A 26,129-nucleotide genomic window follows, 5' to 3' on the forward strand; every position below is an offset into this window, starting at 1 on the left:
ACTCAAACTACCGCGACCGGTCACCGAGATGATGTGATGGATTATTCAATATGATTGTTTGTAAAGTTTGATTATTTTCTTTTTCGTGACAAGACGAAAGCTTTTCCCTGAATATGCACTATTGCCTACACACAAACTCTGTTTATGTATGTTGTTTATGTATTATTTATTTAAATGTATCTTCACTATGATTATTTAGTATGGTTTATAGATATTTTGAATGATTGGATCAAATGTAATGGATTGTGTTTGGCCTTTTAAAATACACCTTTCCTAGAATCTGTTTTGTGTCATATTTTCAGATCATATTTCACATTTGATGACCTATCGCCAGTGGCGTAACATTGCGTGTTGGCGCCCCCGCCGAAAAAGCGCCCCCCTGTTGGCGCCCCTCCCTAAAATTGAACAAATTAGGTGATTTTAGAGGATACACCGGTAAAATCTCTAAAAAAGTATGTATCTAGAGCAAAACGAGCAGAAATTGAAATTGTCCCACATTCAAACGACGATTTGGCGCCCCCCTAAGACGGCGCACAGCGGGGTCAGCGGGGCCCTTCGTTACGCCACTGCCTATTGCGTTATGTTTCTAGGATATTTGCAATTGAATGGTGATGGGGTGTTGCTTTTTAAAATCGGATTTATTAATTTTGGTGACAGAATCCTTGAATGAGTAGTTACAGTATACCATTTTTTTTTTTTTTTTTTTTTTAGAGAGGCTAGGCATAGAAAGCCCACTAGAGGATAGCATTAAGATGCTTTGCCTACCTCTGGGATGAGGGGGGTTTGTCGGGGACAACAGTGTGAATTGTGGAGGACGGTGGTGGTAATGATCTGAATGGGAATACCGCGCTTTGGTACCAGATGCGATTATAAATCAGTTAGGCAAGGCTGCATAAGTAATGTGTTAATGCGCTAAGTTACGCCAGTCTGATCCAGTTCTTCTGGTACTATTAAGCGTTTGGTGCGGTTTGTGAAGTTGACGATTGTGGTAATGTGGTGGTTGTCGAATATGTCGTTGACCGAGAGGTAGTAGTCCCGAAAGTATTGACCTCTTAGTTGGGCAATAGCTGGGCACTGTCCAAGAAAGTGTGTGACTGTCTCCTCTCCGTCTCCGCACATGGGACAAGCACTGGTGCTTGATTTGCGGATGGTGTGGAGGTGTTTGTTTAAGCCACAGTGGCCCGTGATTAGGTGGACTGCGGGTCTATAGTCTTGTCTATTGTTGATGAGTGATGTGTTTATATTATTGATTATTTTGTTGTGCTTTTGGCCAAGTGTTAGTTTGGTGTGTCTGGGACCATCTGTTAACCAGATATCCTGATTCAGTCTGTGGACTTTGTTGTCGATTTGTCGTTTGATGTAAGATTGAGGGATTGGGCATTTCAAAACGAGTTCGCTGGTCGTGCCGAGCTTGGCCAGCTCATCCGCTTTTTCATTTCCCCACAACCCAATATGGGCTGCGATCCATCGGATCTCTAGAGTGGTGTTCGATCCGAGTGCGTTATGGGTGTCATAACAGTCTCTAGTAGTTCTGCTCCTCGTTGCGAGCGAGGAAATAGCTTGTATGGATCAGACCATATAATGATGTGTGAATTGGTGTAGGATGAGAGATACTTGCAGGCTTCAATGATTGCAGTGAGCTCTGTCTGGTAGACAGTGCAATAATCAGGGAGCTTGAATGATCTCTCTTCCAGGGTGGTGTTGTTGTTGTCAGTCGTGATGATGTACCCAGCCCCACTTCCGGAGTCTGATAGAGACCCGTCTGTGTAGCAGGTGATCGTTTCACTGGTAATGTTGTCGATGGTGTGCTGGAGTGCGGTTCTGTATTCAGTGTTGTTAGTTCTAGGAGTGGTGACGGTGAAGTGCCGTCCCAGCATCATGGTTGGTGCTGTGAGGTCTCTTGTGGCTCTAGGTGGTATGTTGAGATCCTCCATGAATTGTTTGTTGATTGTGGTGTGGTTTTTGATAGTTCCCTTCCTGTGGGCGATAGTTTCAAGAGTGAGGCTGCCGTAGGCTTGAAGCCTTGCTGCCCCCTTCGCTGCTTCGCCCCTCAGGAATAGTATGGTGTCTGGGGTGTCAGTAAGGTGATTCAATGCGAGGAAGGGTGTACTTGGCATGGCACCAGACATCATTCTCAGTGCCAATGCCTGCACACGTTTGAGCTTCCTCGCATTGTAGTCCGTGTCAATTGCCCTGATCCATATACTACAGCAGTAGGACAGAATGGGTCGAATGACCACTGTGAACATCCATTTACAAGTTTTATGGCTCATACCCCATGTGGGGCCGACAGCTCTTCGACATTGCATGAGGGATGCCGTGGCTTTTTTGGTGATGTTGATGATATGTTCGTTGAAATTGAGTTTGCTGTCCAATGTCACTCCTAGGAATTTAGCCAACTTCGAGAGACCTATAATGTTGTTGCCAACTTTTATTGGTCTCAAAGTCCACTTAGTATTCCAGGTAAACATGACTATCTGAGTCTTGAGTGCGCTGATAGATAGATCCTTGGTTTGGCACCATTTTTCTATCATATTGATGGTTTTGCATGTGCGGTTCCAGATGATGTCCAGGTCATTTCCTTCTGCTAGTGAAGCCAGGTCATCTGCAAAGGCTTGCAGGTAACCCGGTATGTCCTTCGCAGTAAAGGAGAGGAGATCATCGACTACCAGGTTCCATAGAAAAGGAGAGAGAATGCCTCCTTGGGGGCAGCCTCTCCTGATCTGTACCCTTCTCGACTTATCCTTATGACTTAGATTGATAAAGCGATTAGTGGCCATGTTGATGATCCATTGCGCTGTAGCTAGGTCCACTTTCGTGGCCCTGACTGCATCAGAAATAGCTTTGAACGAGACGTTGTCGAATGCGCCCTCTATGTCAAGAAAAACTCCTAGGACATATCCCTTCTTAGCTATTCTGCGCTCAATGGTGTGGGTAACTTTATGAAGTGCCGCTTCTGTTGAGCAGCCCTTCCTAACGCCGAATTGTCGTTTGTTTTTATGTCATTTGCTATGTTGAGGTCGTGTTGCATGTGCCAAAGAATCACTTTCTCCTGTAATTTTAGCATCACAGGTGAAAGAGTGATTGTGCGAAATGACTTAGCCTTGTTGTAGTCGGTTTTGCCGGGTTTGGGGAGGAAGATTCCGATGGAATCCCTCCACAAAGTAGGGATGTGTTGTGTTTTGTGATTATTTGTCATGATGTTTTGTGTTATATCTTTGATATGGTTCCAGGCAGACAGTATACCATCTGCAAATTTACATGTCTCCAAAATGAAACATGTGTGTACTGACTTTCAACCCCCCCCCCCCCCCCCCCCCATGAATTCCCCAATTTTGCTAGACCTGCTTAATATGTTAATATTGCGGTGTTATCTTTTTAGGACGCTATTGGAGTGGTCAATCTAGCTATACTTAACTTTGACAGCAGTTTTATCACACCAAGCTGTTTCATCACAAAATATCTCTCACATATTTTTCTAAATAGGCAAATAAGCCCAACTTCCAGTATTAAGTTACTGTGGCAAAGGTCCAGCAATGAAGTTTTGGCAATCATCTCATACATTCCAGGTAATGCTTGTTTCGTTGTTTACTTAACCTCTTGTATGGTCTTTATGTTATTGTTCAACTTCTCATCTATTTTAAAATTTGTGTTTTTACTGGATATTTAATGACTTTTTATGATGTTTTGGTGGGGTATAAGATTGATAAGGTGGATATCTCAAAATTGTCTGTTGGGAATCAAAGTTTTGATCTTAACTATTTATTTTTTCCTGATCCATGATTCAAAAGTGCCGAAGGCACAAAAGAGTCAAGGACAAGGGTTAGCGATCGAGGTTTTTTTTGTATATGGTAGCTTTGCGACCGTGCCTGCATGCGTAGGTGTCGCCCACGTGTCTGCCTGCGCAAAGTTATTTTGCGCGATCATCTGATTTAACAATTGTTGGCGCGTGGTGCTGAAATGTTCAAGTACATTGTTATTTCACCATGCGCATCCCGCTATAGGGACTAATTGATAGCATAGTATTATTATTTTGAGTTTATAGTATTACTATTTTGCACAGATCCGTGTCAGGTATATGGTTACATAGAAATATACACGATTTTCAAATTCAATATGGAATTATATCAACTGGGCGGCGCTCGGCCTGTCACTCCGCCATATCTGCATGCTTATAAACAGCAAAGACTGGGGTCCCCAGGTGGCATGGAACATGATGAAATACTCCATCACGGATCGGGAAATTGAGCGGCCATCCACAAAAGAAAAGCGGCCGCATTTCTTGTTAATGAAAAGCTCATTGTATCCATTTATTTTAAGATTTTCATCATCAAAATTAATCTTCATCGATAGTTTATCAAATGCTGAAACCAGATCCGTTATGAGCGCTTTTTACAGTTTTCTCTTCAGCACCCCTGGTCAACCGTTACCCAAGCCTTCTGGAGGAAGTATCCAAATGATTTCCAATCTTCCGTATACGGCACTGATGTGATAGAACGATATGTGGATTTAGATGGGAAGTTGCACAGCAAACGAATTATTATCAGCGACTGGAACGTCCCATCTTTCATGAAGTTCTTCTTTGGGGATGCGAGAGGATATGCTGTGGAGTACAGTATTGTTGATCCTGTTGAACAAACTCTAACCTTGAGGTGAGTTATGGCTTGTTTGTTAAGAACATTTATCTTGATGATATGAATATTTATAAATGTATAACTTAATTTCTTAAAAATGTATATATATATTTCATGGCTGGACTTCTACACAATAAAAGAAAGCGGTTGTGATTAGATCTTCGAAAGTCTTTGCATCGTTTATTTACATCAATTCTGAGAAATTATATCATTAAAGTAACTACAACAAATACGAATCATATACAATTGAGAATAAATACAAACTAAAAGCAGTGGGAAAATCTGATGAATTGAAATTTAAAAAAGAAACTGAAAGCCGTTACAAATGTACTCTTATCTTATCTCTTATCTAAATACCGATAACTGATTCTCGGAAAATCAAGCTTAAAATCACAACAAAAACCTGTAAAATTTATACTTAAGTAAAAAATGTAATATGCACGTCTCTGGAATAATGGTATAACTAAATAAAATCTACAAAATATACTAAAACTAAAACTAAGCTCCGGCAGATTTAAAAAGTAGATGGTTACTATCAAGGGTGTTCATACCCCCAAACCGTTCAAGGGTTTTCAATTGGGTCTGGTAGAACCCCTCTCTAGCTTCCATAGCCTTTTCTTTGTCTGCTTTACTAATATTAGGCTCAAATACTAAAGCGTCTACTATAATGACAGAAAGGTGCTTACTAAGTGAGGAATTATAGCAGGCTATGGTACTAAAATCTAAATCATGATCAATATCTAAAAAATGGTTAACTAATTTACAACTTCTTATACCTTTCTTTATGTGACTCTTATGGTTAGAGAATCTCTTAGGGAGATTTGAGGTAGTATAACCGACATACGACTGTTTACAAGTCTTACACTCCATTAAATAAATGAGGTTATAACTCTGACAAGATATATACTTAGTTATAGGGAAAACTTGTTTAGAATGGTGACTACTAAAATTGGAACAGGGGGACAGGAAATTTTGCTTACAAACATAACATTTACCACAAGCATGGCACCCTGGGTCGACAGCCCCGGGAACCGCCCTTAGACTTTCGGAGTCTGGTTCCTGGATCTGGCTTGCAGTTGTTTCTCTCTCATTATCACAGTTTAAAGTTCCACTGGCACGGTACTTATTGTGTACAAGCATGCCACCGATAGTTTGATTCTTTCGATGACTCACGAATACACTGTCACGAATACACTGTCCGCACGTATATATATACATTTTAAAGAAATTAAGTCTGTTCCAATTGAATTAATTTTTTACTAAGATGCATCCTTGGAAAGTTTCACCGTAGCATCATCCATTTGACTAAATATCAGTTTTTAATTTCAGGTCTCAAAACATCAATGCAGCCTCAATGTTTGCAATGCGAGAAGAAATTGTATATAAAAGTAAGCACTATTGCTGTAACCCTTGTATCAAAAAACGATTTTATTCTTGAGTGTATAACCTCAAATTTACCCTTTCTTTATTCTTCAGCTTTAAACAACATTATTTAATCATTAAAGTTCCAGTTAATTATGCGCATAATCATAATTAATTATACGCATAATCATCACATCTTCTTCTCAGGTGTTGGAGAAACAACTCACCTAGACCACGCAGCTAAGTTCTTATTTAGCGTGTCTCGATTAGTGGACGATGCTGCTGAGAATTGGTTGGTTGGTACCATGACTGACGCTGCTCGAGAAGGACTTAAGGTACGTTATTAAAACGTACAGTGTTTCTAGTTGCAATCCATTGTTTTATAATTCATTATTGTTGAATTTTCATGTCACCAATCTACAAATAAACCATAACACCAGGCTTTAGAATCAATCATACAAACTATAAACACCGAGAGAGAGAAAAAGGAGGATTTGAGAAAGGAAACCAACCCTCACCTCACCAACATCACCAGTCACACAATTATCAAAAACAAATTATCTAGTATTAAACCTGATTAATTTAACTTCTGAATACGATTGTTTTTTATTTATTTTTAATTTCTCGAGTTTTACAGCCGCAATAAACCTGATGTATGATGATTTAAAACCTAAAATTATATTTGTACGCATATTTGGCATTTATAAGTCGACACTCGACTGACAATTATTGGATCACTAAATTTGAGACCAAGAGATTTAACTTTTTAACGATCTGATAACGGCGACTGTATTTTCTTAATAATACACTGTAGTTTTGTAATAATTTGTTCAGATTTTATCCATCATATTGCTCATTCCCATTTCTCATTTCATACAAATTCTGGAGTTTCTTGCACTACTTACACTTACACTTGAAATACTTAAAACAAATAAAAATCATCACAACTAGCTTGAAAAACTTTAATTTGATTCATTGATAGCTGATCACTAATATAGATTATAATATTATCAATTTGATGGTATGAACCAATTTATCAGGCAATGGAGTCGATAACACAGAAGGTGGAGGAGGAAATGCTCACAGCATTCTCTGCAATAGACGAAATCTCTTCAGAAACACTTCGGACAGTAGACTTTTTTGCGTCGGACACCCGAAAATCCATCGACTCGAGTATTACAGATGCTGAAAAGTTCATCGACTCAAGTATTACAGATGCTGAAAAGTTCATCGACTCGAGTATCGAGTATATAGACTCAAGCGTGGACTCGTTAACTCAGAACCCAGAAGTTGACTTCTCCTGATAGTGGCCCCCTGTATATTAATATTAGTGTTTTTAGAGATTTGGTACATGTTATTGTAATATAGACAGACCCTCCCTCACACCTCTTGTATCATATCTCGCTGGTTGTAACGCAACTCTTCTCAATTGTTTACATGATCTCCGAGGAACGTGATCTTTATAGTGACGTTAATGTGTTTTTACCTTTATTTGGCCCCTCTTAGAAAACAAATTTATTGAGTATTGGAACTCATGTAATATGCTGTGTCTCGATGTGACGAGCAAAGGTACAGATTAGAAATATATAGTGATAGAAGCTCTTTAAAAGCTGTCAGTATGCCATTATAGAACTATCAAGTTAGTGAAATCTGATCTCGAATAGTTCTCTTAATTAATTTCAGAATTTACAGTTGTCATGTATTCGTTTACAGGATACACAGTATACTCCTAATAAGCGTACGATACGCATTCTTTAGTCTTTTAATTTATTCGATTCAGTTAATTTTGTAACCCGTCATTTATAATGATTTTCATTACACCCCTCGTTTCATTTCTTATTGTTGCTGTTTCTAGATTTCTTGATTTAAAGTTCCCGAATCTTGTTTACTTGTTAGACAGATTAAAATAAAGTTCCATCACAAAACTTTGATCTGTTATGAATTACATATTATAAAGAAAATACTTTAACCCTGATATCTTGTGCTCACTTTTTCTCACTTGTGCTGACGTCATATCACGTGGTGTGACGTCATGTCACGTGGTGTGACGTCATGTCACGTGGTGTGACACCATGTCACTGTAATCCATCATCTGTACTAGGTAAAACATGGCTCCGTTGACATTAGAGCGAGATATCCGCCGAGCGATAGAGCTGATGGAGACTCTGGAACAGAGTGGAGAGATACCTGCCTCTAAACTAGCTGCTATGAAGAATGTGCTGAAGAGTGACTTCTGTAGGGCCGTCAGAGAGGTTTACGAGCAGGTGATAATTGGGTTTATGTTATAATTATGTATTATATTATGTTATAATTATGTATCATATTATGTTATAATTATGTATCATATTATGTATAATGTACATAATATAGATCAGTGTGTGCCTTTATGTTATAAATTTGGGCTTGCTCAGATTTTGTTTTGTGCAGAAACTTCTCTCGTTCCTGAATGCCTTTACTTGACTATTGTCATCATCTAATCTTAAACAAAAGGTCAATAAGAAATTATTAAAATGATTGAAATTATTGACTAATTAATCATGTCAGGTGATAAATTAATCAATAATTAATTAATTACTTCAGGTGCACGAAACAGTGGATATAAATCACCCCCCAGAGATCCGAGCAGAGGCTGCGGCTAAAGCAACAGTTGCAGCTTTTGCTGCTTCAGAGGGACATGCCCATCCTAGAGTTATTGAGCTACCCAAGGTATTTTACTGCTATCAGTTAGTGGTTGTTAGTGGTTGCTAGTGGTTGTTATTGGTAAACATCTCTGTAGACTTTTTAGAATGTTTTGCTCTTGAATCTTGTGATGTGCTCCGATAAAAAAGAACCTAACTCTGTTGATTTGTTAAATGCTTAAACAAATAAACACTCGAACGACGAACAGTTGCAGTAGTCTGTTCGAGTTTTCACTGGATAGTTTCTGGTTTCCTACATCCTCTTATCTTATCTCCTCTTATCTTATCCCCTCTTATCTTATCCCCTCTTATCTTATCCCCTCTTATCTTATCCCCTCTTATCTTATCCCCTCTTATCTTATCCCCTCTTATCTTATCCCCTCTTATCTTATCCCCTCTTATCTTATCCCCTCTTATCTTATCCCCTCTTATCTTATCCCCTCTTATCTTATCCCCTCTTATCTTATCCCCTCTTATCTTATCTCCTCTTATCTTATCTCCTTTTATCTTGAATCCCCTCTTATCTTATCACCTCTTATCTTATCCCCTCTTATCTTATCTCATCTTATCTTATCCCCTCTTATCTTATCTCCTCTTATCTTATCCCCTCTTATCTTATCTCCTCTTATCTTATCCTCTCTTATCTTATCTTATCTTATCTCCTCTTATCTTATCTCCTTTTATCTTATCCCCTCTTATCTTATACCCTTTTATCTTATCCCCTCTTATCTTATCCCCTCGTAACTTATCCTATCCCCTCTTATCTTATCTCCTCTTATCTTATCTCCTCTTATCTTATCTCCTCTTATCTTGTTTCAGACTGAGGAAGGTTTAGGATTTAACGTAATGGGCGGAAAGGAACAAGCTTCTCCAATTTACATTTCCCGTATTATCCCAGGGGGTGCTGCTCACAAGTAAGTTACATTATTCAATTAATTTATAAGTTAACTAACCAATTAGTTAATGACAATGTATATATATGTTCAATGGTAATGTTTGTATATTAAGTTTTAGTATTTATTATTTTTCTCCGTTTTTACTGACCCTTAACTTGATCAACAACCAAATCCGCAGTCAGTTTCCTCTAATGACCATTACCTAATTACAGGGATGCTTATCTAAATTAACATTACCTAATTACAGGGATGCTAACCTGCGACGAGGTGATCAGTTGTTATCAGTTAATGGACAAAGTGTGGAGAAGGCTTCTCATGAAACAGCTGTTGATCTGCTCAAAAACGCTCAAGGTTCGCTATTTCGTCTTATATTTATATATTTCGTCTTACATTCAGTTTGTGGTAAAACCCCGATTACCACAAACTGCTCCACGTGATATGACGTCAATCCACGTGATATGACGTCACTCCACGTGATATGATGTCACACCACATGTCCTGATTAACTATCCATTGTTCCCAGGTAAAGTAAGACTTGTAGTGAAATACACACCGAAAGTTTTAGAAGAGATGGAGAGCAGGTTTGAAAGACAGAAAGCTTCGAGAAGAGGTCGAGCGCCACAGTGATATGACGTCACACCACGTGACATGACGTCACGCCACAGTGATAGGAACAGTTGGGAAAACATCAGTAAGAGATATTGTACCACTGAGTTTACATGTTGTACCTTATTCTGTCTTTAGTACAGTTGAGGAATTCAGACTTTTCATTGTTAGAATCTCAGTTTTCTCAGAGCTGATATGAAAAGAGGAGTTAACTCGAGTTGTTCGTGCATGGATCAGTTTATGAAATGAATAGTACCCTATATGGTAACTAATAGTAACCATGGTAACAAAAACAAAGTATTTTCTTGAAACCTGGGTTAGATTTAATTGTCAGAATTGTTTTCTTGCTGAAGTCGTGTATGATGTTTGTTATATAATATACGTGTTTAAATCTAAATTATCAAATTTCTCAACTTATATTTGAATAAGCTTTTCATCACAGATAACATTATAACCACATAGTAACTACATAGTAACTACATAGTAACTACATAGTAACTACATAGTAACTACATAGTAACTACATAGTAACTACATAGTAACTACATAGTAACTACATAGTAACTACATAGTAACTACATAGTAACTACATAGTAACTACATAGTAACTACATAGTAACTACATAGTAACTACATAGTAACTACATAGTAACTACATAGTAACTACATAGTAACTACATAGTAACTACATAGTAACTACATAGTAACTACATAGTAACCACAGCAGATTTGAGATATAATTGGATACATCTATAAAGCTATAAACTTAAATTATCTAAATAAATATCTCTTTCCTTACAGCATCATTGATAATGTCTGCATCGCATGTCACTTTAATTCACTTGATTTTCCCTCTTCGTAGATAATGATTTTCTTTTAATGTAAACTTTAATCCACAAATGCGATGAGCTTTTATTACTGTAAATTAAGATTATAGACGTGGATTCTGGATGGGAAGTTTATTTGGACACGTGACGTTGAATCTGTGTTTCGATTAGAAGCACACTGTCACGTGACATGACGTCATGCCACGTGACATGACGTCATGCCACACTGTCACGTGTCACAGACAAACGTCACCATCTGACCACAAGTAACGAGATCTATCAAATTGAGGTTTATTCTATACGATGTTTATTTGATGTATATCACGTGTTTTAGAAAGAGTAAAATTAGCGGCTGTGTTTGCTTATTTACAACCGTTTATTACGTTTATTAAGTTTATATACATTTCATTAGTTCACTGAATTTTCTTCTTGTCCTAACAAATTTTAGGTTAATCGACAAAAATCTTTGCAGTTATGTGAAATTATTTTCGTTTAAGAAACTTATTACTTTATCGTGTATGATTGAGTATCGGCAAAGTATTCTTCAATGATTTTTAAAAATCTGAATTTTACCACTACCTGAATTAACCATTTATTTCCTTAGCATGTCACATTACCAAGAATTAATCAAGAATCATGGATTACTGATGGTCCCAGACACACTAAACTGACACTTGGACATAAAAACATCAACATCATCAAAAATCTCAACACTACACTCAGTAACAACAGACAAAATTATAGAACTGCAGTGCACCTCATCACGGGACATTGTGGCCTCAACAAACACCTACACACCATTCGCAAATCAGACACAAGTGCTTGTCCTAAATGCGGCGACGAAGAGGAGACTGTCTCACACTTTCTCGGACAGTGCCCGGCTATTGCCCAAATAAGAGGTCAATATTTCCGGGACTACTACCTCTCTGTCAATGACATATTCGACAACCAACACATCTCCACCATTGTCAACTTTACAAACCACACTAAACGCTTAGTGGTGCCAGAGGAGTTGGACCAGACAGGTGTAACATAGCGACTATTTTAACGCCGTCTTATTTCGCCTCTCTCTTCCACACTCAACCACCACTTAAGCGTTTATCCATGACACACCCCACAACACTTACCATCATCCTTGATTACACATCTTGATTCCACTGGCATCCTCCCACAGGACTGCCATACCCCAGAGGTAGGCAAAGCATTCATATGCTATCCTCTCGTGGGCCAACCAGGCCCAGCCTCTCTAAAAAAAAAAAAAAAAAAAAAAAAAAATGTCACATTACCGAGGATCCGACAACACCATGATATCCATTCCTAACATTCTTTTCTCGACGGTTTGTTGAAAAAGGTAGTAAATGGTTTATCATACTCACATATAATATGTATATAGATACATATAAAATCAGGTACTTCTCCTAAAATCACATACTAGCCAACATAATTTTTTTTAAATCACGCACTCCACAAAACATGCTTCCTGTTTAACGTTTTCCAAACATTTGTTGGTTAACAGAGTGCCTGTCCAGAGTTTTCTCGAAATCGTTACGATTTGTTCAGCCCATTTTCTAGCAGTTTCTTGCCAAGAATCATTTTAATAACTTAACAGTTTAATTGCTTACATGACTATTGCGTTACACAGGAGTAAATACGTCACGATGGTCACATGATCCGAATGTGAAGTGCGCGGAGTACGTGCGCGTCAAAAGCGCTAACCATACTAAGTTTTGTGCAAATATAATACAAAATGCACTTTTTTAGCAGTTACTGTAACTGAATTGACGCGCGCGGCGCGGCGCTAATTTTGTAAATTCATTCATCTTTGTCTGCGATCTCGCATGAACAATGAAGTTCAATTCGTTTACCGGTAGTTCAACTACCGTTCAAATTTATAGTTCAACAAGTCTACGAGCATTGCTTGATAAAATCATCTGTTTAAAAGTATTATTATGTCTCCGAAACATGTGTCGTGTATCGAACTCCCTATTTAATAACAAAATCTCCGATAGCCCCAAGTCCAAGTTAGAATAGCTGGACACAAGCTACCCCAGTAGCTTTTATAACCAGATACCAACATGCCTGATCATTTGGGGTCCGACATGAGGAAGGTTAAGGATGAGCCCGAGGAAGAGAAACCAATTCAGAGTGAGTAGAGCACTTCACAACTCCTTTAGAATATTCTAGAATTGGTTTGAAATCGGTATACATACCACTTCTCTTCATTGTGATAATTAACATCTAAATATTGAAAAATGTTAAGATCTTCGAAAATGGTCTTAAGACGCCACATCAACTTGCCACGACGTTATAATTATTGACCACCCCACTAATATAGTGATTTGATACTTTGTGATACATGTGTGATGATGTTATGTCATAATTTTTACTATACTTTACTTTTACTAACAAGTCCCCTATTCTAGCTCTTGATGCGGGAGACATAGCCCTCCTAAAAACATACGGTGTGGGACCATACACAAACCAGATAAAACAAGTAGAAGCAGATATTCAGTCCCATGTGAAGAAAGTCAACGAGCTCATCGGTAAGATACATCTGCTATTTTCCCTTCTACAATTATTATGCTGTATGAGATTCTGGAGAGGTTCGCTGTTTATCAGTCTCATGATAAGATAATGATTCCAGGGATGATATCCGGTAGTAAAGACTATGTAGGAAAAGTGAAACTACTGTTTAGGAGTCCTAAACAGTAGTTTCACTTTTCCTACCTAGTCTCTACTACCGGATATTTTCCCTTCTACAATTATTATGCTGTGACACAACAATATTGCTTGCTATAGTGCCGTTAATTGTGGTTTATCCAGAGAAACAGTATTTGTGAATGGCATTTTAGAATTTGGAACTAGAGCCTTTCGATAAAATAATTACTGCTCGTGCTAAATTAATATTACCTAATCGTCTCGACTATGGCTTATTGGCTTTGGTATATGTCTGGTAACATTTTTCTCTAATAAATTTGACTACAAACATCGGTCGGTTTCTCTAAATGTTACACTCTGCAGGTATTAAGGAGTCAGATACAGGACTAGCTAACCCTGGTTTCTCTAAATGTTACACTCTGCAGGTATTAAGGAGTCAGATACAGGACTAGCTAACCCTGGTTTCTCTAAATGTTACACTCTGCAGGTATTAAGGAGTCAGATACAGGACTAGCAAACCCTGGTTTCTCTAAATGTTACACTCTGCAGGTATTAAGGAGTCAGATACAGGACTAGCTAACCCTGGTTTCTCTAAATGTTACACTCTGCAGGTATTAAGGAGTCAGATACAGGACTAGCAAACCCTGGTTTCTCTAAATGTTACACTCTGCAGGTATTAAGGAGTCAGATACAGGACTAGCTAACCCTGGTTTCTCTAAATGTTACACTCTGCAGGTATTAAGGAGTCAGATACAGGACTAGCTAACCCTGGTTTCTCTAAATGTTACACTCTGCAGGTATTAAGGAGTCAGATACAGGACTAGCTAACCCTGGTTTCTCTAAATGTTACACTCTGCAGTAGCCCGGTTCATAAAACAAAAATATTATCCAATAATTGCGGCAATAGGCTTATCTGTTGTTCCTTAGGCCAAATAACTACCAAAAAAATTTGGAAGCTTCAACTCCAACCGGAAACACCCCCACATGCCACGCCCATTTTTTTCATCAATTTTTAACAGGTAAAAATCTTCATATCATCAATTTAGGCATGAAGGAGTGCTTTTAGTGCTCCAACAGTTTGGGGTCTAATAGTAATGGTAGAAAAAGGTTAACTTTAGTCAAAGTCTCAAGTCTCCACGGCGCTTGGTTTAGGCGCACCGGATCTCGCGTCTCCGCCTCCGCTGCGTGATTGGTAGCCCCAGAACTAAAGGTCGTAGAGACATGAGACTTCAACTAAAGTTAACCTTTTCCTACCATTTATATTAGAGTAGCACAGATTCAGAGCTCTTAACACATTCCTTCATCCTTAAAACGACAATCATATGAATTTTGCCTGTAAAAGTTGATATCTTGATGTCAATTAACATCGTAAGCTTTTGAAACTAAATTAATTAAATGAATCATATTACTTCACACAATATTTACACACAATATGAAAATATAAATACAGGAAGTCTTTCTTGGATTCCACGTCTCCACACCCTGGAACTGTCAGAGGTAATAACAGTCTTTTATTAATAATCCAACAATCATATTATGAATCTTTTCAGTTGAAACTTCGTTGGTTGCATTGTGTTGCAAAATTTCTTGCATTACAATGCTAGCGAAAACAAACATTACTGGGGGAATTCGCCCTCTTCCAAGCTCTCTTACAATGAAGTCGCATTCCGGAGACTAATGTTTATGAATGAGCAGTTTGTGAATTTATATACTGCTGTTGTCACTGTCGAGAACGAGCTGGTCGAGTATTGGGAATATGCCAGCTATGGCATCATCCTACAGAAGAACGCAAGCATACCGTGGAGAGTTTCCCCTCTTCATGAATCCTACAAGAATTTAACAAATATTCCCCCATCTTGGAGAGGGAATCAGTCCTTCAGCTTCAAGAAAATCAGTTTACAGAAGAGATTCATTTAGATTTTAGATCCATTACTGATAACTTGGTAAAGGAATTAGAACCAGATGCTATTTTGTTAGCTAATGCTTGGATATTTATAGTTATTTACTTAACTTGGTCTTGACGTATCAGTAAGAGATTACTGTACCTCGTTAGTCACGAAGAAATCATCAGACCTTATTAATAGTGATCGGTGACCCTGTCAGTGACGAGCTATGAAGGAAGCATTGGATCTCATTAATAATGATCCTGTCAGTGACGAGCTATGAAGGAATTATTGAACCTCATCAATGCTGATCCTATAGGTGACGAGTTATAAGGAAATAAGGACCTCATTTAAATCCTAGTTTGACGAAAATATTCCTCTGGCAACAAAATTCCTTTTGGCAACGAAGATTAGACAGCTTGCTTGTGAAGACATGGCGATTCGAAAACCAGGGTACCTAAATTAGAACCTGCTGACCTCTTTAAAGGATCAGTTCCACTTTCCAGTGCAGGGACCGAGAAAAGTTCAATGTCGAATCAAAGAGACTTCCTGTATTTATATTTTCATATTGTGTGTAAATATTGTGTGAAGTATTATGACTCATTTAATTAATTTAGTTTCAAAAGCTTACGATGTTAATTGACATCAAGATATCAATTTTTACAGGCAAAATTCATATGATTGTCGTTTTAAGGATGAAGGAATGTGTTTAGAGCTCTGAATCTGTGCTACTCTAATGTAAATGGTAGGAAAAGGTTAACTTTAGTTGAAGTCTCATGTATCTACGACCTTTAGTTCTGGCGCTACCAATCACGCAGCAGAGGCGAGACGCGAGATCCGGTGCGCCTAAACCAAGCGCCGTGGAGACTTGAGACTTTGACTAAAGTTAACCTTTTTCTACCATTACTATTAGACCCCAAACTGTTGGAGCACTAAAAGCATTCCTTCATGCCTAAATTGATGATATGAAGATTTTTACCTGTTAAAAATTGATGAAAAAAATGGGCGTGGCATGTGGGGGTGTTTCCGGTTGGAGTTGAAGCTTCAAAATTTTTTTGGTAGTTATTTGGCCTAAGGAACAACAGATAAGCCTATTGCCGCAATTATTGGATAATATTTTTGTTTTATGAACCGGGCTACTCTGCAGGTATTAAGGAGTCAGATACAGGACTAGCAAACCCTGGTTTCTCTAAATGTTACACTCTGCAGGTATTAAGGAGTCAGATACAGGACTAGCTAACCCTGGTTTCTCTAAATGTTACTCTCTGCAGGTATTAAGGAGTCAGATACAGGACTAGCTAACCCTGGTTTCTCTAAATGTTACACTCTGCAGGTATTAAGGAGTCAGATACAGGACTAGCTAACCCTGGTTTCTCTAAATGTTACACTCTGCAGGTATTAAGGAGTCAGATACAGGACTAGCTAACCCTGGTTTCTCTAAATGTTACACTCTGCAGGTATTAAGGAGTCAGATACAGGACTAGCTAACCCTGGTTTCTCTAAATGTTACACTCTCTGCAGGTATTAAGGAGTCAGATACAGGACTAGCTAACCCTGGTTTCTCTAAATGTTACACTCTCTGCAGGTATTAAGGAGTCAGATACAGGACTAGCAAACCCTGGTTTCTCTAAATGTTACACTCTGCAGGTATTACGGAGTCAGATACAGGACTAGCTAACCCTGGTTTCTCTAAATGTTACACTCTGCAGGTATTAAGGAGTCAGATACAGGACTAGCTAACCCTGGTTTCTCTAAATGTTACACTCTGCAGGTATTAAGGAGTCAGATACAGGACTAGCTAACCCTGGTTTCTCTAAATGTTACACTCTGCAGGTATTAAGGAGTCAGATACAGGACTAGCTAACCCTGGTTTCTCTAAATGTTACACTCTGCAGGTATTAAGGAGTCAGATACAGGACTAGCTAACCCTGGTTTCTCTAAATATTACTCTCTGCAGGTATTAAGGAGTCAGATACAGGACTAGCTAACCCTGGTTTCTCTAAATGTTACACTCTGCAGGTATTAAGGAGTCAGATACAGGACTAGCTAACCCTGGTTTCTCTAAATGTTACACTCTCTGCAGGTATTAAGGAGTCAGATACAGGACTAGCTAACCCTGGTTTCTCTAAATGTTACACTCTGCAGGTATTAAGGAGTCAGATACAGGACTAGCTAACCCTGGTTTCTCTAAATGTTACACTCTGCAGGTATTAAGGAGTCAGATACAGGACTAGCAAACCCTGGTTTCTCTAAATGTTACACTCTGCAGGTATTAAGGAGTCAGATACAGGACTAGCTAACCCTGGTTTCTTTAAATGTTACACTCTGCAGGTATTAAGGAGTCAGATACAGGACTAGCTAACCCTGGTTTCTCTAAATGTTACACTCTGCAGGTATTAAGGAGTCAGATACAGGACTAGCAAACCCTGGTTTCTCTAAATGTTACACTCTGCAGGTATTAAGGAGTCAGATACAGGACTAGCTAACCCTGGTTTCTCTAAATGTTACACTCTGCAGGTATTAAGGAGTCAGATACAGGACTAGCTAACCCTGGTTTCTCTAAATGTTACACTCTGCAGGTATTAAGGAGTCAGATACAGGACTAGCTAACCCTGGTTTCTCTAAATGTTACACTCTGCAGGTATTAAGGAGTCAGATACAGGACTAGCAAACCCTGGTTTCTCTAAATGTTACACACTCTGCAGGTATTAAGGAGTCAGATACAGGACTAGCTAACCCTGGTTTCTCTAAATGTTACACTCTGCAGGTATTAAGGAGTCAGATACAGGACTAGCAAACCCTGGTTTCTCTAAATGTTACACTCTGCAGGTATTAAGGAGTCAGATACAGGACTAGCTAACCCTGGTTTCTCTAAATGTTACACTCTGCAGGTATTAAGGAGTCAGATACAGGACTAGCTAACCCTGGTTTCTCTAAATGTTACACTCTGCAGGTATTAAGGAGTCAGATACAGGACTAGCTAACCCTGGTTTCTCTAAATGTTACACTCTGCAGGTATTAAGGAGTCAGATACAGGACTAGCAAACCCTGGTTTCTCTAAATGTTACACACTCTGCAGGTATTAAGGAGTCAGATACAGGACTAGCTAACCCTGGTTTCTCTAAATGTTACACTCTGCAGGTATTAAGGAGTCAGATACAGGACTAGCTAACCCTGGTTTCTCTAAATGTTACTCTCTGCAGGTATTAAGGAGTCAGATACAGGACTAGCTAACCCTGGTTTCTCTAAATGTTACACTCTGCAGGTATTAAGGAGTCAGATACATGACTAGCAAACCCTGGTTTCTCTAAATGTTACACTCTGCAGGTATTAAGGAGTCAGATACAGGACTAGCTAACCCTGGTTTCTCTAAATGTTACACTCTGCAGGTATTAAGGAGTCAGATACAGGACTAGCTAACCCTGGTTTCTCTAAATGTTACACTCTGCAGGTATTAAGGAGTCAGATACAGGACTAGCTAACCCTGGTTTCTCTAAATGTTACACTCTGCAGGTATTAAGGAGTCAGATACAGGACTAGCTAACCCTGGTTTCTCTAAATGTTACACTCTGCAGGTATTAAAGAGTCAGATACAGGACTAGCTAACCCTGGTATGTGGGATTTAGCGGCAGACAAACAGACCCTCCAGGGAGAACAACCTCTTCAGGTAACCCAGCTACTCTTAATTGATTAATTAATTAATTAATTAATTAATCATTCTTAAAGCTGTTCATGTGCCTGATTCATTGTTATATCTAAGCCTCTGTAGTCTGTAGGTACAGTAGGTACAATGGTTTTTAAAGCTTTGCAGGTCCCCTAGAATTTGTTGGATTTATAAAGGCCTTGGAATATACTGCTTAACTTATACATATCTCATAGTCTTACATACGTTTGCAATAGCAATCTATACTTAGGCCTGAGGGCCTAAATATAGTAGTTTTTAATAGTTCACTGACTTGATTTAAACTTCCTTTACACTTTACAGCTGCCCCCCCCCCCCCTCCCACAGCTTGAGAAGCATCTTTAAATAATTGAATAACTTGATAATAACATAATGCCAATTGCCCTGTAAATTTAATTCTGATATTATTATATATATATATAATAAGCTCATGATTTTAAGTCTGCGGCCCAGTTTAAGAACGTGAAATATATTTTGGTATGACATGGTATCCCTACACCCATCTCAGCAGCATTACAGCTAGTAAATAACAACTAACAATCTGTTAAACTGATTTAATTCTGTGATTTACATTCTGTGATATAAATTCTGGGGGGGGGGGGGGGGGGGGGGCAACCATATTAAAGTATATTAAAGTATATCCCCGGGTCAAAATCGGAAAAAATCCTACATTTTAATATACTTTAATATACCTACAATTAGAAGATTTATATTCTTCGTTAAGATTTACATGATGAACTATATTTTTCACTCAGATTCGCAAGATAAGCCTGTTTTAGGACTAGTACATGAATTTCCATCCAGATTGGTCAAAAATTGGCTGAGCTATGAGCTTAAAAAATATGCCCATATTTGGGCATACGCTTTTGCTCAAATTCGCTTTTGCCCAAATTCGATAAAATTTCAATATTTTTTAATGAGACTAACTCTATGTGAAAGATATAACTCAGTGTTTGTTGAATATAGTGGATACTAAGTAAAAAGACCTCCATGAACAAAATTGGGAAAATTGCACATAATATCTCGGTTCGGAATACTAGCCAAAATTACTTCATTAAAATTGAAATAACTCCATCAGTTTTCAATATTTTTTCAAGAACTTTTTGGAATCGATTAAGAATTGCATTGCAAGCTTATTTTGGGCAACAATTTTTGATGTAGGCCTCCAAGGAGGTAGGGATATATTAAAGTATATTGTAGGTATATTAAAGTATATTAAAGTATATCCCCGGGTCAAAATCGGGAAAAATCCTACATTTTAGTATACTTTAATATGGTTGGCCCCCCCCCCCCCCCCAATTCTGTGATTTAAATTAGTAGTTTAAGTTATAGTGAGATATATGATAACTTGTTTGTGTGTTTCTGATCTAACCAACGCGTAGCTTGTTATTAAGATGCTCTATTTTCAAACTTGCTTGCCACTCTGTTTGCGGCTCTATATATTTTGGAAAATAATTCTCACTCTACAGTCTACGTTTTCATTTTTACTTCTGTACTGCTTAAGTTGTCGAGATATTGTTGGAAAACTTCCATTGTCTTAATTACATTCTAGATTAACTCGATAGAAGTTCTTACTCTATTACTTGTAGATTTTCGTTAATATAGTGGCTGCCTCAACATTAAGCCTCGCTAAATCTCGCACCCAATCAATACCCCCGCAACATTAAACCTCGCCTACACAGGTAGCCAGGTGCACAAAGATAATAAACGCAGAAGGAGAAGACGCCAAGTACATAATAAATGTCAAGCAGTTTGCTAAGTTCGTGGTAGATCTAGGAGACAGAGTAGCCCCCACGGATATTGAGGAGGGAATGCGAGTAGGGGTAGATAGGAACAAGTACCAGATTCACATTCCTCTGCCGCCCAAGATTGATCCTACAGTTACTATGATGCAGGTATTTTCTTGTAGCACTGCTTTGCGTAATCTGGTGGATTCGTGTAGTGTTATTAAGTCTCATGATTTGATAGTTTTTCATTCAAATTTCTATTTGTTTCTGAATAGATGCAGTGAAGACAGATTATATTTCCATTAGATTCTGTCTTCACTGAGTCTATTCAGAAACAATCAGGTATTTTCTTGTAGCACTGCTTTGCTTTCTAAAAGTATGTGACTTCTTTAACTTGACTTCTTTAATGTACAATAACATGGTGTGCCTTTTTAGATTATTTATTCTTCTCGAAGGATTTGAAATGCATCTGATGATTGCAAATTCGAGTTTGATCCGAAATCAATGATCATGTTATAGTTGGAATGTTCCTAAAATTAAACAATTTGAAAATTAGAACAAGCATTGCATTCTAATCCTAACTCTCGGACAATAAGCACGTAACTTCCAATGTTACCCTATACGATCATCATCACGGCAGTGCTGTTTCCTTTCTCAAACTATGAAAATTAGGACCCCCACTATTTTCCTGATGGTTTTCGAGTTTCATAAAACAACATGTTCCGAACAGGTGGAAGAGAAACCGGATGTGACTTACAATGACGTGGGTGGATGTAAGGAACAGATTGAGAAACTTAGAGAGGTAATTGTTTGTTTTTATACAACTAACCGTTTATGGTCATTTACTGATAGCTAATAACCATATACAATGGTAATTGGCTGAACAAATGTTATTGACTGACTGCCGTCTAGTTGTTAAAAAAACTAATTTTAGATCACTTGGCACTTGTCCAGAAATATTCGACTCTATTAGTCTACTACATCATATCATGTAACTTAAGAGTCACATTCAGTTCTGAAACATGTAACATTTAACATTTAACATTTAACATTTAACATGTAACATGTAACATTTAACATGTAACATGTAACATGTAACATGTAACATGTAACATGTAACATGTAACATGTAACATGTAACATGTAACTCCCAGGTGGTGGAGACTCCCCTTTTACACCCGGAAAAGTTTGTTAATCTTGGTATTGACCCTCCCAAAGGTGTTCTCCTGTTCGGACCCCCGGGAACCGGTGAGTTTATTTAATTTTAATTTAATAATAGATAATGATTAAAAGTTACTTGATTGATTTTTTAATATAACATTTAATTAATTTGTGACTCTAGTTTCGCAAGTAAAATTTACAATTTTTCGTGAATTTTTTGCTGCGGAGTAGAACAGTAAATTTCTTCAAGGGGTAAACCGAATTCTGACGAAAGTTATTTTCAAATATTAATAATTACACAACAAACTTTCTCAATCGAGTCAAATAACATGCACAAAAAGGAATTAATTTTCTAGAAAAAATATAAACATTATTTTGAATCTGCAAAATGGAAACTAATCATTTCAAATCGATATAGGATTGTTCTATCAGCACACAAAATATCATAGTTTTTTGTAGAGGTAAGTAATGATGTACTAAGCTTGTATCACTCGTTCTGTTGTTTCAGAAGCAAGTCTTATCTCGGGCGATCAAGGATTTATCCGAAAATAAGTTTCCAAAATGACACCTACTCCGTATCTCCAACCATGATCTAAGTCAGGGGGTAGTGGTTACTAGTGGTTACTAGTGGTTACTATTGGTTACTAGTGGTTACTAAGTCAGGGGGAGGGTATTCTAAGGGTGGGGACGGTGTGCAGTTATCTCTCAATCTTTTCTCATGCATTGCTCACTTATCCTCCGCTACACCGATGTTGTTGATTTAGCTCCTTATATGGGCATCACGTGTTACCTTCCTAAACCGATGTTGTTGATTTAGCTGACAATAAACTCCATTTCCTCCCCTGAATGCTAATCCTAGAGCTCCAGGTCCTATACTTTGGCATCCTTGTGAGATACAGACAGGGGTTGAGTGAGGAGTTGAGGAGGGGGAGAAGGAACACTGTGATCAGATGCGCGTAATATTTGAAGTTGTTGTGTCCTGAGAAAGTTGTTAAATGTTTAACTTTGTTAATTTGCCTAACAATATAATAGTTGATCAGGAAAATATCCGGAAATTTAAGTTAACTTAAATTTTTGCTTCGAAGCCTGCTCTTTGAAGTTAAGGATGAAAATAAACCACGAAAACTATAAAATAGAATATACTAATAATTATAATCGATTATTATAAATTATAATTATATTAATAATCACCCCCGGATGGTTCTCGTATCCCAGAACAAAGAGACAAAATAAAGCACCTCCAAACACAAACACGGCAGGTAACACACCAAGTAGGTAGCTGTAAAGAGGGTCACTGTAACAGAAGCATCCCTAAACTGGCTCTCATCTTTCTTCATCTTCTTACAGCACTTAATCCGCCGCACTAGCGCCATTGTTCCCACTATAAAACTAATGATGATTAAAACTGATGGGACGATTATCTCCAGTTTTATGAAGATGAAATAGATAGAGGTTGTGGTGGTGTACTTTTTTAGATCCTCCGGTTCGAACATTTCACAGAATGCCTCCTTCTCCCGGTACCTCATCCGCAGCATCCCAGTGGACAGATATACTGTGTCTACAATCAGAATGATTGCGGAGTAAGCCGCCAGTGACAACAACACAGTTCTCTGCTTTGTCTTGTACATTGGCAGTGTCATTCCCATTGTCCGAGTCACACTGATGAGAAGAACCAGGAAGATTGAAATCCTGAGAAGATAGTAAAACAGAACGGTCCAGATGAGACAGAAGGCTCCGTTACCAAACATCACAGGATCACGGGAACTGAAGAGAAAAGACAATTTTATTGTTTATCACCAATTTATCAGACAATGAATCAACAAATATACATCTGAATAAATAATATCCAATTAAATTTTGGAGCTTAATGGTAATATACTATTATAATTAATTAATTAATAATTAATTAATATAATGGTAATAAAATATTATAAACCTGAAGAGTGTGACAATGACCGGAAGGGAGACCAGGGATGAGGTGATGTCGAGTATGCTCATGAAGCTGTAGAGGAGAGGGTAGATTGTTTTGCGCCTTTGTTCCCAGAAGTACGCTACAGATAAGCTGTTACCTGTGAGGGGGTTGCTAGGTTACAGTTGCTAGGTTACAGTTGCTAGGTTACAGTTGCTAGGTTACAGTTGCTAGGTTACAGTTGCTAGGTTACAGTTGCTAGGTTACAGTTGCTAGGTTACAGATAGGCCGTTACCTTTGGGGGGTACATTTGAAGGGCCACAATTCTGAGTATATAGAAATGTAAACTAATTTAAGTAACTGGTATAATCAGCCTGGGACTTAATAAAATATGCAATAATATGCGATAATATGCTATAATATGCGATAAGTTAAGACTTACCTAGCAGCGCGACGACACACATCACTATGACAACACAACCCACCGCAACATCCCCAGTCTCACTAAACTCCAAGCTCTCCGTTATCATAGTGAAGCTCTCCAGGGCTTAAAAATTGCACTATTTTAGAAATTGCATTGTTAGAAGTTGGTTACAACCTTACCAATCCTAAAGGCCACTTTAAATCTGCTCACTTGCTCAGTTTTGCTTTATTTTAAGCTTCATTTTGAATAGTTTTCAACAGTATTTAATGCATGTTATGTGAGTTTTGACATTTGATAGATAAAAATAATATAATATTTTAAAACAAATATTGGCTGGAACATCGGGCCACTCACCATCATCCTGAGTGACATTGTCCTCAGAGACTGTGTAGTAGTGTAGAACTAGATCCTGTGCTGGAACAGATGTCCGGATCACAGCTACGATATCGTCATTTCAGGTGGGGGTGTCGTGGTGAACATGCTAAGTGGGACTGCTTAGGTCCTTTACTTCCTTATATGGGCATCACGTGGTGATCATGCTTAGTGGGACTGCTTAGTGTTAACGTTACTATAGTTCTTAAGGACAGATAGTGTCACAGAAAACATAGTGTCACACAAAACATTGTCACTTTGTGTAAACACAACGCTGCTATCTAATCTTTTTAAAAAACATTATCATAAGGCTTGCATTATGCGCCAATTTGCTTTGTCAAAAGCAAAATAATTTATTTCATAAATATTATTAAGGAACTATTTTCGGTTACTTAAGTCACGCTGTTTACATTAGAGACCGCATTGTTCAGAGAGGTCGAATTAAGGTCTTTACTTGTTAAATATTAAATGACCCTTTAAGTTCAGCCTCAAAGTTCAGGTTTTGACAAAACTTTACTGGTCACAAATCACTGAATTCCGAGAAAAACAACGCAACAATATCTAAAATGGTGCTGTACAATGATAATCATGCACAATCATTAATAATCATGTGAACAGTACGGTCTTTGTTTGAAACACGGTGCATACTAAAATCTTACTAAAAAGGAGGCAAGCAAGCAAGGAAAAGGTGTTCAACTAAGACAAAGTGCTTGTAATGATAAGGCTGATTTAAGTAAACTTAATTTAAAATTACTTTATAGTTCTAAGTTTTTAAAATCCGTGCCAGAATTCCCCGAGAGTTCCACGCCAACTGGCGGGAGCTCTGCCCACACTACGCGCCTCGTTGTGTGAATCCGGTTTTTTTGACCCACGCCATGTGGCCCGTGGCCGTCACCACATGGCATAGTGTGGGCAGACCTTCGGGGAATAGAGGCGTAGTGTGGGCAGACCCTTATTCGTTGTTCGGTGCTACAAATTTGTAAGTCCAGACCCAAGAGCCAAGCTATATAGTACAGTCAGCGATACTGGTGGTATCGATAAGTTCCCTCAGCTGTCATAATGAAACGTTTAGTTATCCAAACTCAACAATTTAGTGAAAGCCATTATAAATTATTTGCCGAAGTTTAGAGAGACGTTTTCAGTCGGCTTCCTCATATGAAATCTGCTCGGAATCAGATTGTTTTATGAAGGAGCACATATGAAATTGGTTTCCTTTCAATTTAATCTTTCTTCTCCAGCCTGATTGTTTTCCCATTAGTAATAGTAATAGTAATATAGCTAGCCCAATAAAGCTAGCCATGCGTTAAAGA

The 26,129-nt window shown here is 38.1% G+C and overlaps 5 protein-coding genes across 6 annotated transcripts in view; 3 read left to right on the plus strand and 2 right to left on the minus strand.

Annotated features, from left to right (window-relative positions):
• Positions 1-912: 912 nt before the first annotated feature.
• On the minus strand, positions 913-3,199 carry LOC134813823 (uncharacterized). The gene is made up of 3 exons (XM_063821702.1): positions 3,099-3,199; positions 1,615-2,973; positions 913-1,204 (listed from the first exon to the last, which is right to left on the minus strand). The coding sequence occupies exons 1-3, from the start codon at positions 3,197-3,199 to the stop codon at positions 913-915; spliced, it is 1,752 nt and encodes a 583-aa protein (XP_063677772.1).
• A 285-nt stretch (positions 3,200-3,484) lies between these two features.
• On the plus strand, positions 3,485-7,814 carry LOC134813881 (PRELI domain containing protein 3B-like). Of its 2 annotated transcripts, none has more exons than XM_063821775.1 (5): positions 3,485-3,569; positions 4,411-4,652; positions 5,964-6,022; positions 6,204-6,331; positions 7,037-7,814. In XM_063821775.1, the coding sequence occupies exons 1-5, from the start codon at positions 3,537-3,539 to the stop codon at positions 7,298-7,300; spliced, it is 726 nt and encodes a 241-aa protein (XP_063677845.1). In that variant the 5' UTR covers positions 3,485-3,536; the 3' UTR covers positions 7,301-7,814. The 2 variants fall into 2 exon arrangements, with proteins under 2 accessions (XP_063677845.1, XP_063677846.1); XM_063821776.1 differs by lacking the exon at positions 7,037-7,814 and adding an exon at positions 6,437-6,677.
• Positions 7,815-8,094: 280 nt separating this feature from the next.
• On the plus strand, positions 8,095-11,414 carry LOC134813856 (protein lin-7 homolog C-like). Its single transcript, XM_063821739.1, has 5 exons — positions 8,095-8,260; positions 8,577-8,702; positions 9,494-9,588; positions 9,818-9,921; positions 10,094-11,414. Exons 1-5 carry the CDS (start codon positions 8,105-8,107, stop codon positions 10,195-10,197), a joined length of 585 nt encoding a protein of 194 aa, XP_063677809.1. The 5' UTR covers positions 8,095-8,104; the 3' UTR covers positions 10,198-11,414.
• A 1,588-nt stretch (positions 11,415-13,002) lies between these two features.
• LOC134813915 (26S proteasome regulatory subunit 7) overlaps positions 13,003-26,129 on the plus strand; it is a 36,833-nt gene continuing 23,706 nt past the window's right edge. Inside the window, exons 1-6 of the mRNA XM_063821847.1 lie at positions 13,003-13,148; positions 13,427-13,546; positions 19,120-19,211; positions 20,909-21,121; positions 21,684-21,755; positions 22,108-22,201. Coding sequence (XP_063677917.1) covers positions 13,079-13,148; positions 13,427-13,546; positions 19,120-19,211; positions 20,909-21,121; positions 21,684-21,755; positions 22,108-22,201 — 661 coding nt within the window. The 5' untranslated portion in view covers positions 13,003-13,078. The remainder of the gene's footprint in view (positions 13,149-13,426; positions 13,547-19,119; positions 19,212-20,908; positions 21,122-21,683; positions 21,756-22,107; positions 22,202-26,129) is intronic.
• Positions 22,325-24,998, minus strand: LOC134813916 (uncharacterized). Its single transcript, XM_063821848.1, has 5 exons — positions 24,802-24,998; positions 24,466-24,570; positions 24,051-24,183; positions 23,306-23,878; positions 22,325-23,093 (listed from the first exon to the last, which is right to left on the minus strand). Exons 2-5 carry the CDS (start codon positions 24,551-24,553, stop codon positions 22,985-22,987), a joined length of 903 nt encoding a protein of 300 aa, XP_063677918.1. The 5' UTR covers positions 24,554-24,570; positions 24,802-24,998; the 3' UTR covers positions 22,325-22,984.

This window comes from Bolinopsis microptera, chromosome 4 (genome assembly GCF_026151205.1).
Source record: "Bolinopsis microptera isolate Bmic1 chromosome 4, MBARI_Bmic_1.0, whole genome shotgun sequence".
Taxonomy (NCBI): Eukaryota; Metazoa; Ctenophora; class Tentaculata; order Lobata; family Bolinopsidae; genus Bolinopsis; species Bolinopsis microptera.

Excerpts from the sequence above, each read along its gene's own strand:
- LOC134813823 (XM_063821702.1), bottom strand. The coding sequence starts at position 3,199 with ATGACAAATAATCACAAAACACAACACATCCCTACTTTGTGGAGGGAT. Across the intron at positions 2,974-3,098 it reads ACCGACTACAACAAGGCTAA|GAAGGGCTGCTCAACAGAAG; the intron begins GTCATTTCGCAC and ends ATTCGGCGTTAG. Across the intron at positions 1,205-1,614 it reads GCAATCATTGAAGCCTGCAA|ACCCGCAGTCCACCTAATCA; the intron begins GTATCTCTCATC and ends ACAAGACTATAG.
- LOC134813881 (XM_063821775.1), top strand. The coding sequence starts at position 3,537 with ATGAAGTTTTGGCAATCATCTCATACATTCCAG. Across the intron at positions 4,653-5,963 it reads GAACAAACTCTAACCTTGAG|GTCTCAAAACATCAATGCAG; the intron begins GTGAGTTATGGC and ends TTTTAATTTCAG. Across the intron at positions 6,023-6,203 it reads AGAAGAAATTGTATATAAAA|GTGTTGGAGAAACAACTCAC; the intron begins GTAAGCACTATT and ends TCTTCTTCTCAG.
- LOC134813856 (XM_063821739.1), top strand. The coding sequence starts at position 8,105 with ATGGCTCCGTTGACATTAGAGCGAGATATCCGCCGAGCGATAGAGCTG. Across the intron at positions 9,589-9,817 it reads CCAGGGGGTGCTGCTCACAA|GGATGCTAACCTGCGACGAG; the intron begins GTAAGTTACATT and ends ACCTAATTACAG. Across the intron at positions 9,922-10,093 it reads TCTGCTCAAAAACGCTCAAG|GTAAAGTAAGACTTGTAGTG; the intron begins GTTCGCTATTTC and ends CATTGTTCCCAG.
- LOC134813916 (XM_063821848.1), bottom strand. The coding sequence starts at position 24,553 with ATGATAACGGAGAGCTTGGAGTTTAGTGAGACTGGGGATGTTGCGGTG. Across the intron at positions 24,184-24,465 it reads GTGTGTCGTCGCGCTGCTAG|GTAACAGCTTATCTGTAGCG; the intron begins GTAAGTCTTAAC and ends ACCCCCTCACAG. Across the intron at positions 23,879-24,050 it reads GTCATTGTCACACTCTTCAG|TTCCCGTGATCCTGTGATGT; the intron begins GTTTATAATATT and ends TTTTCTCTTCAG.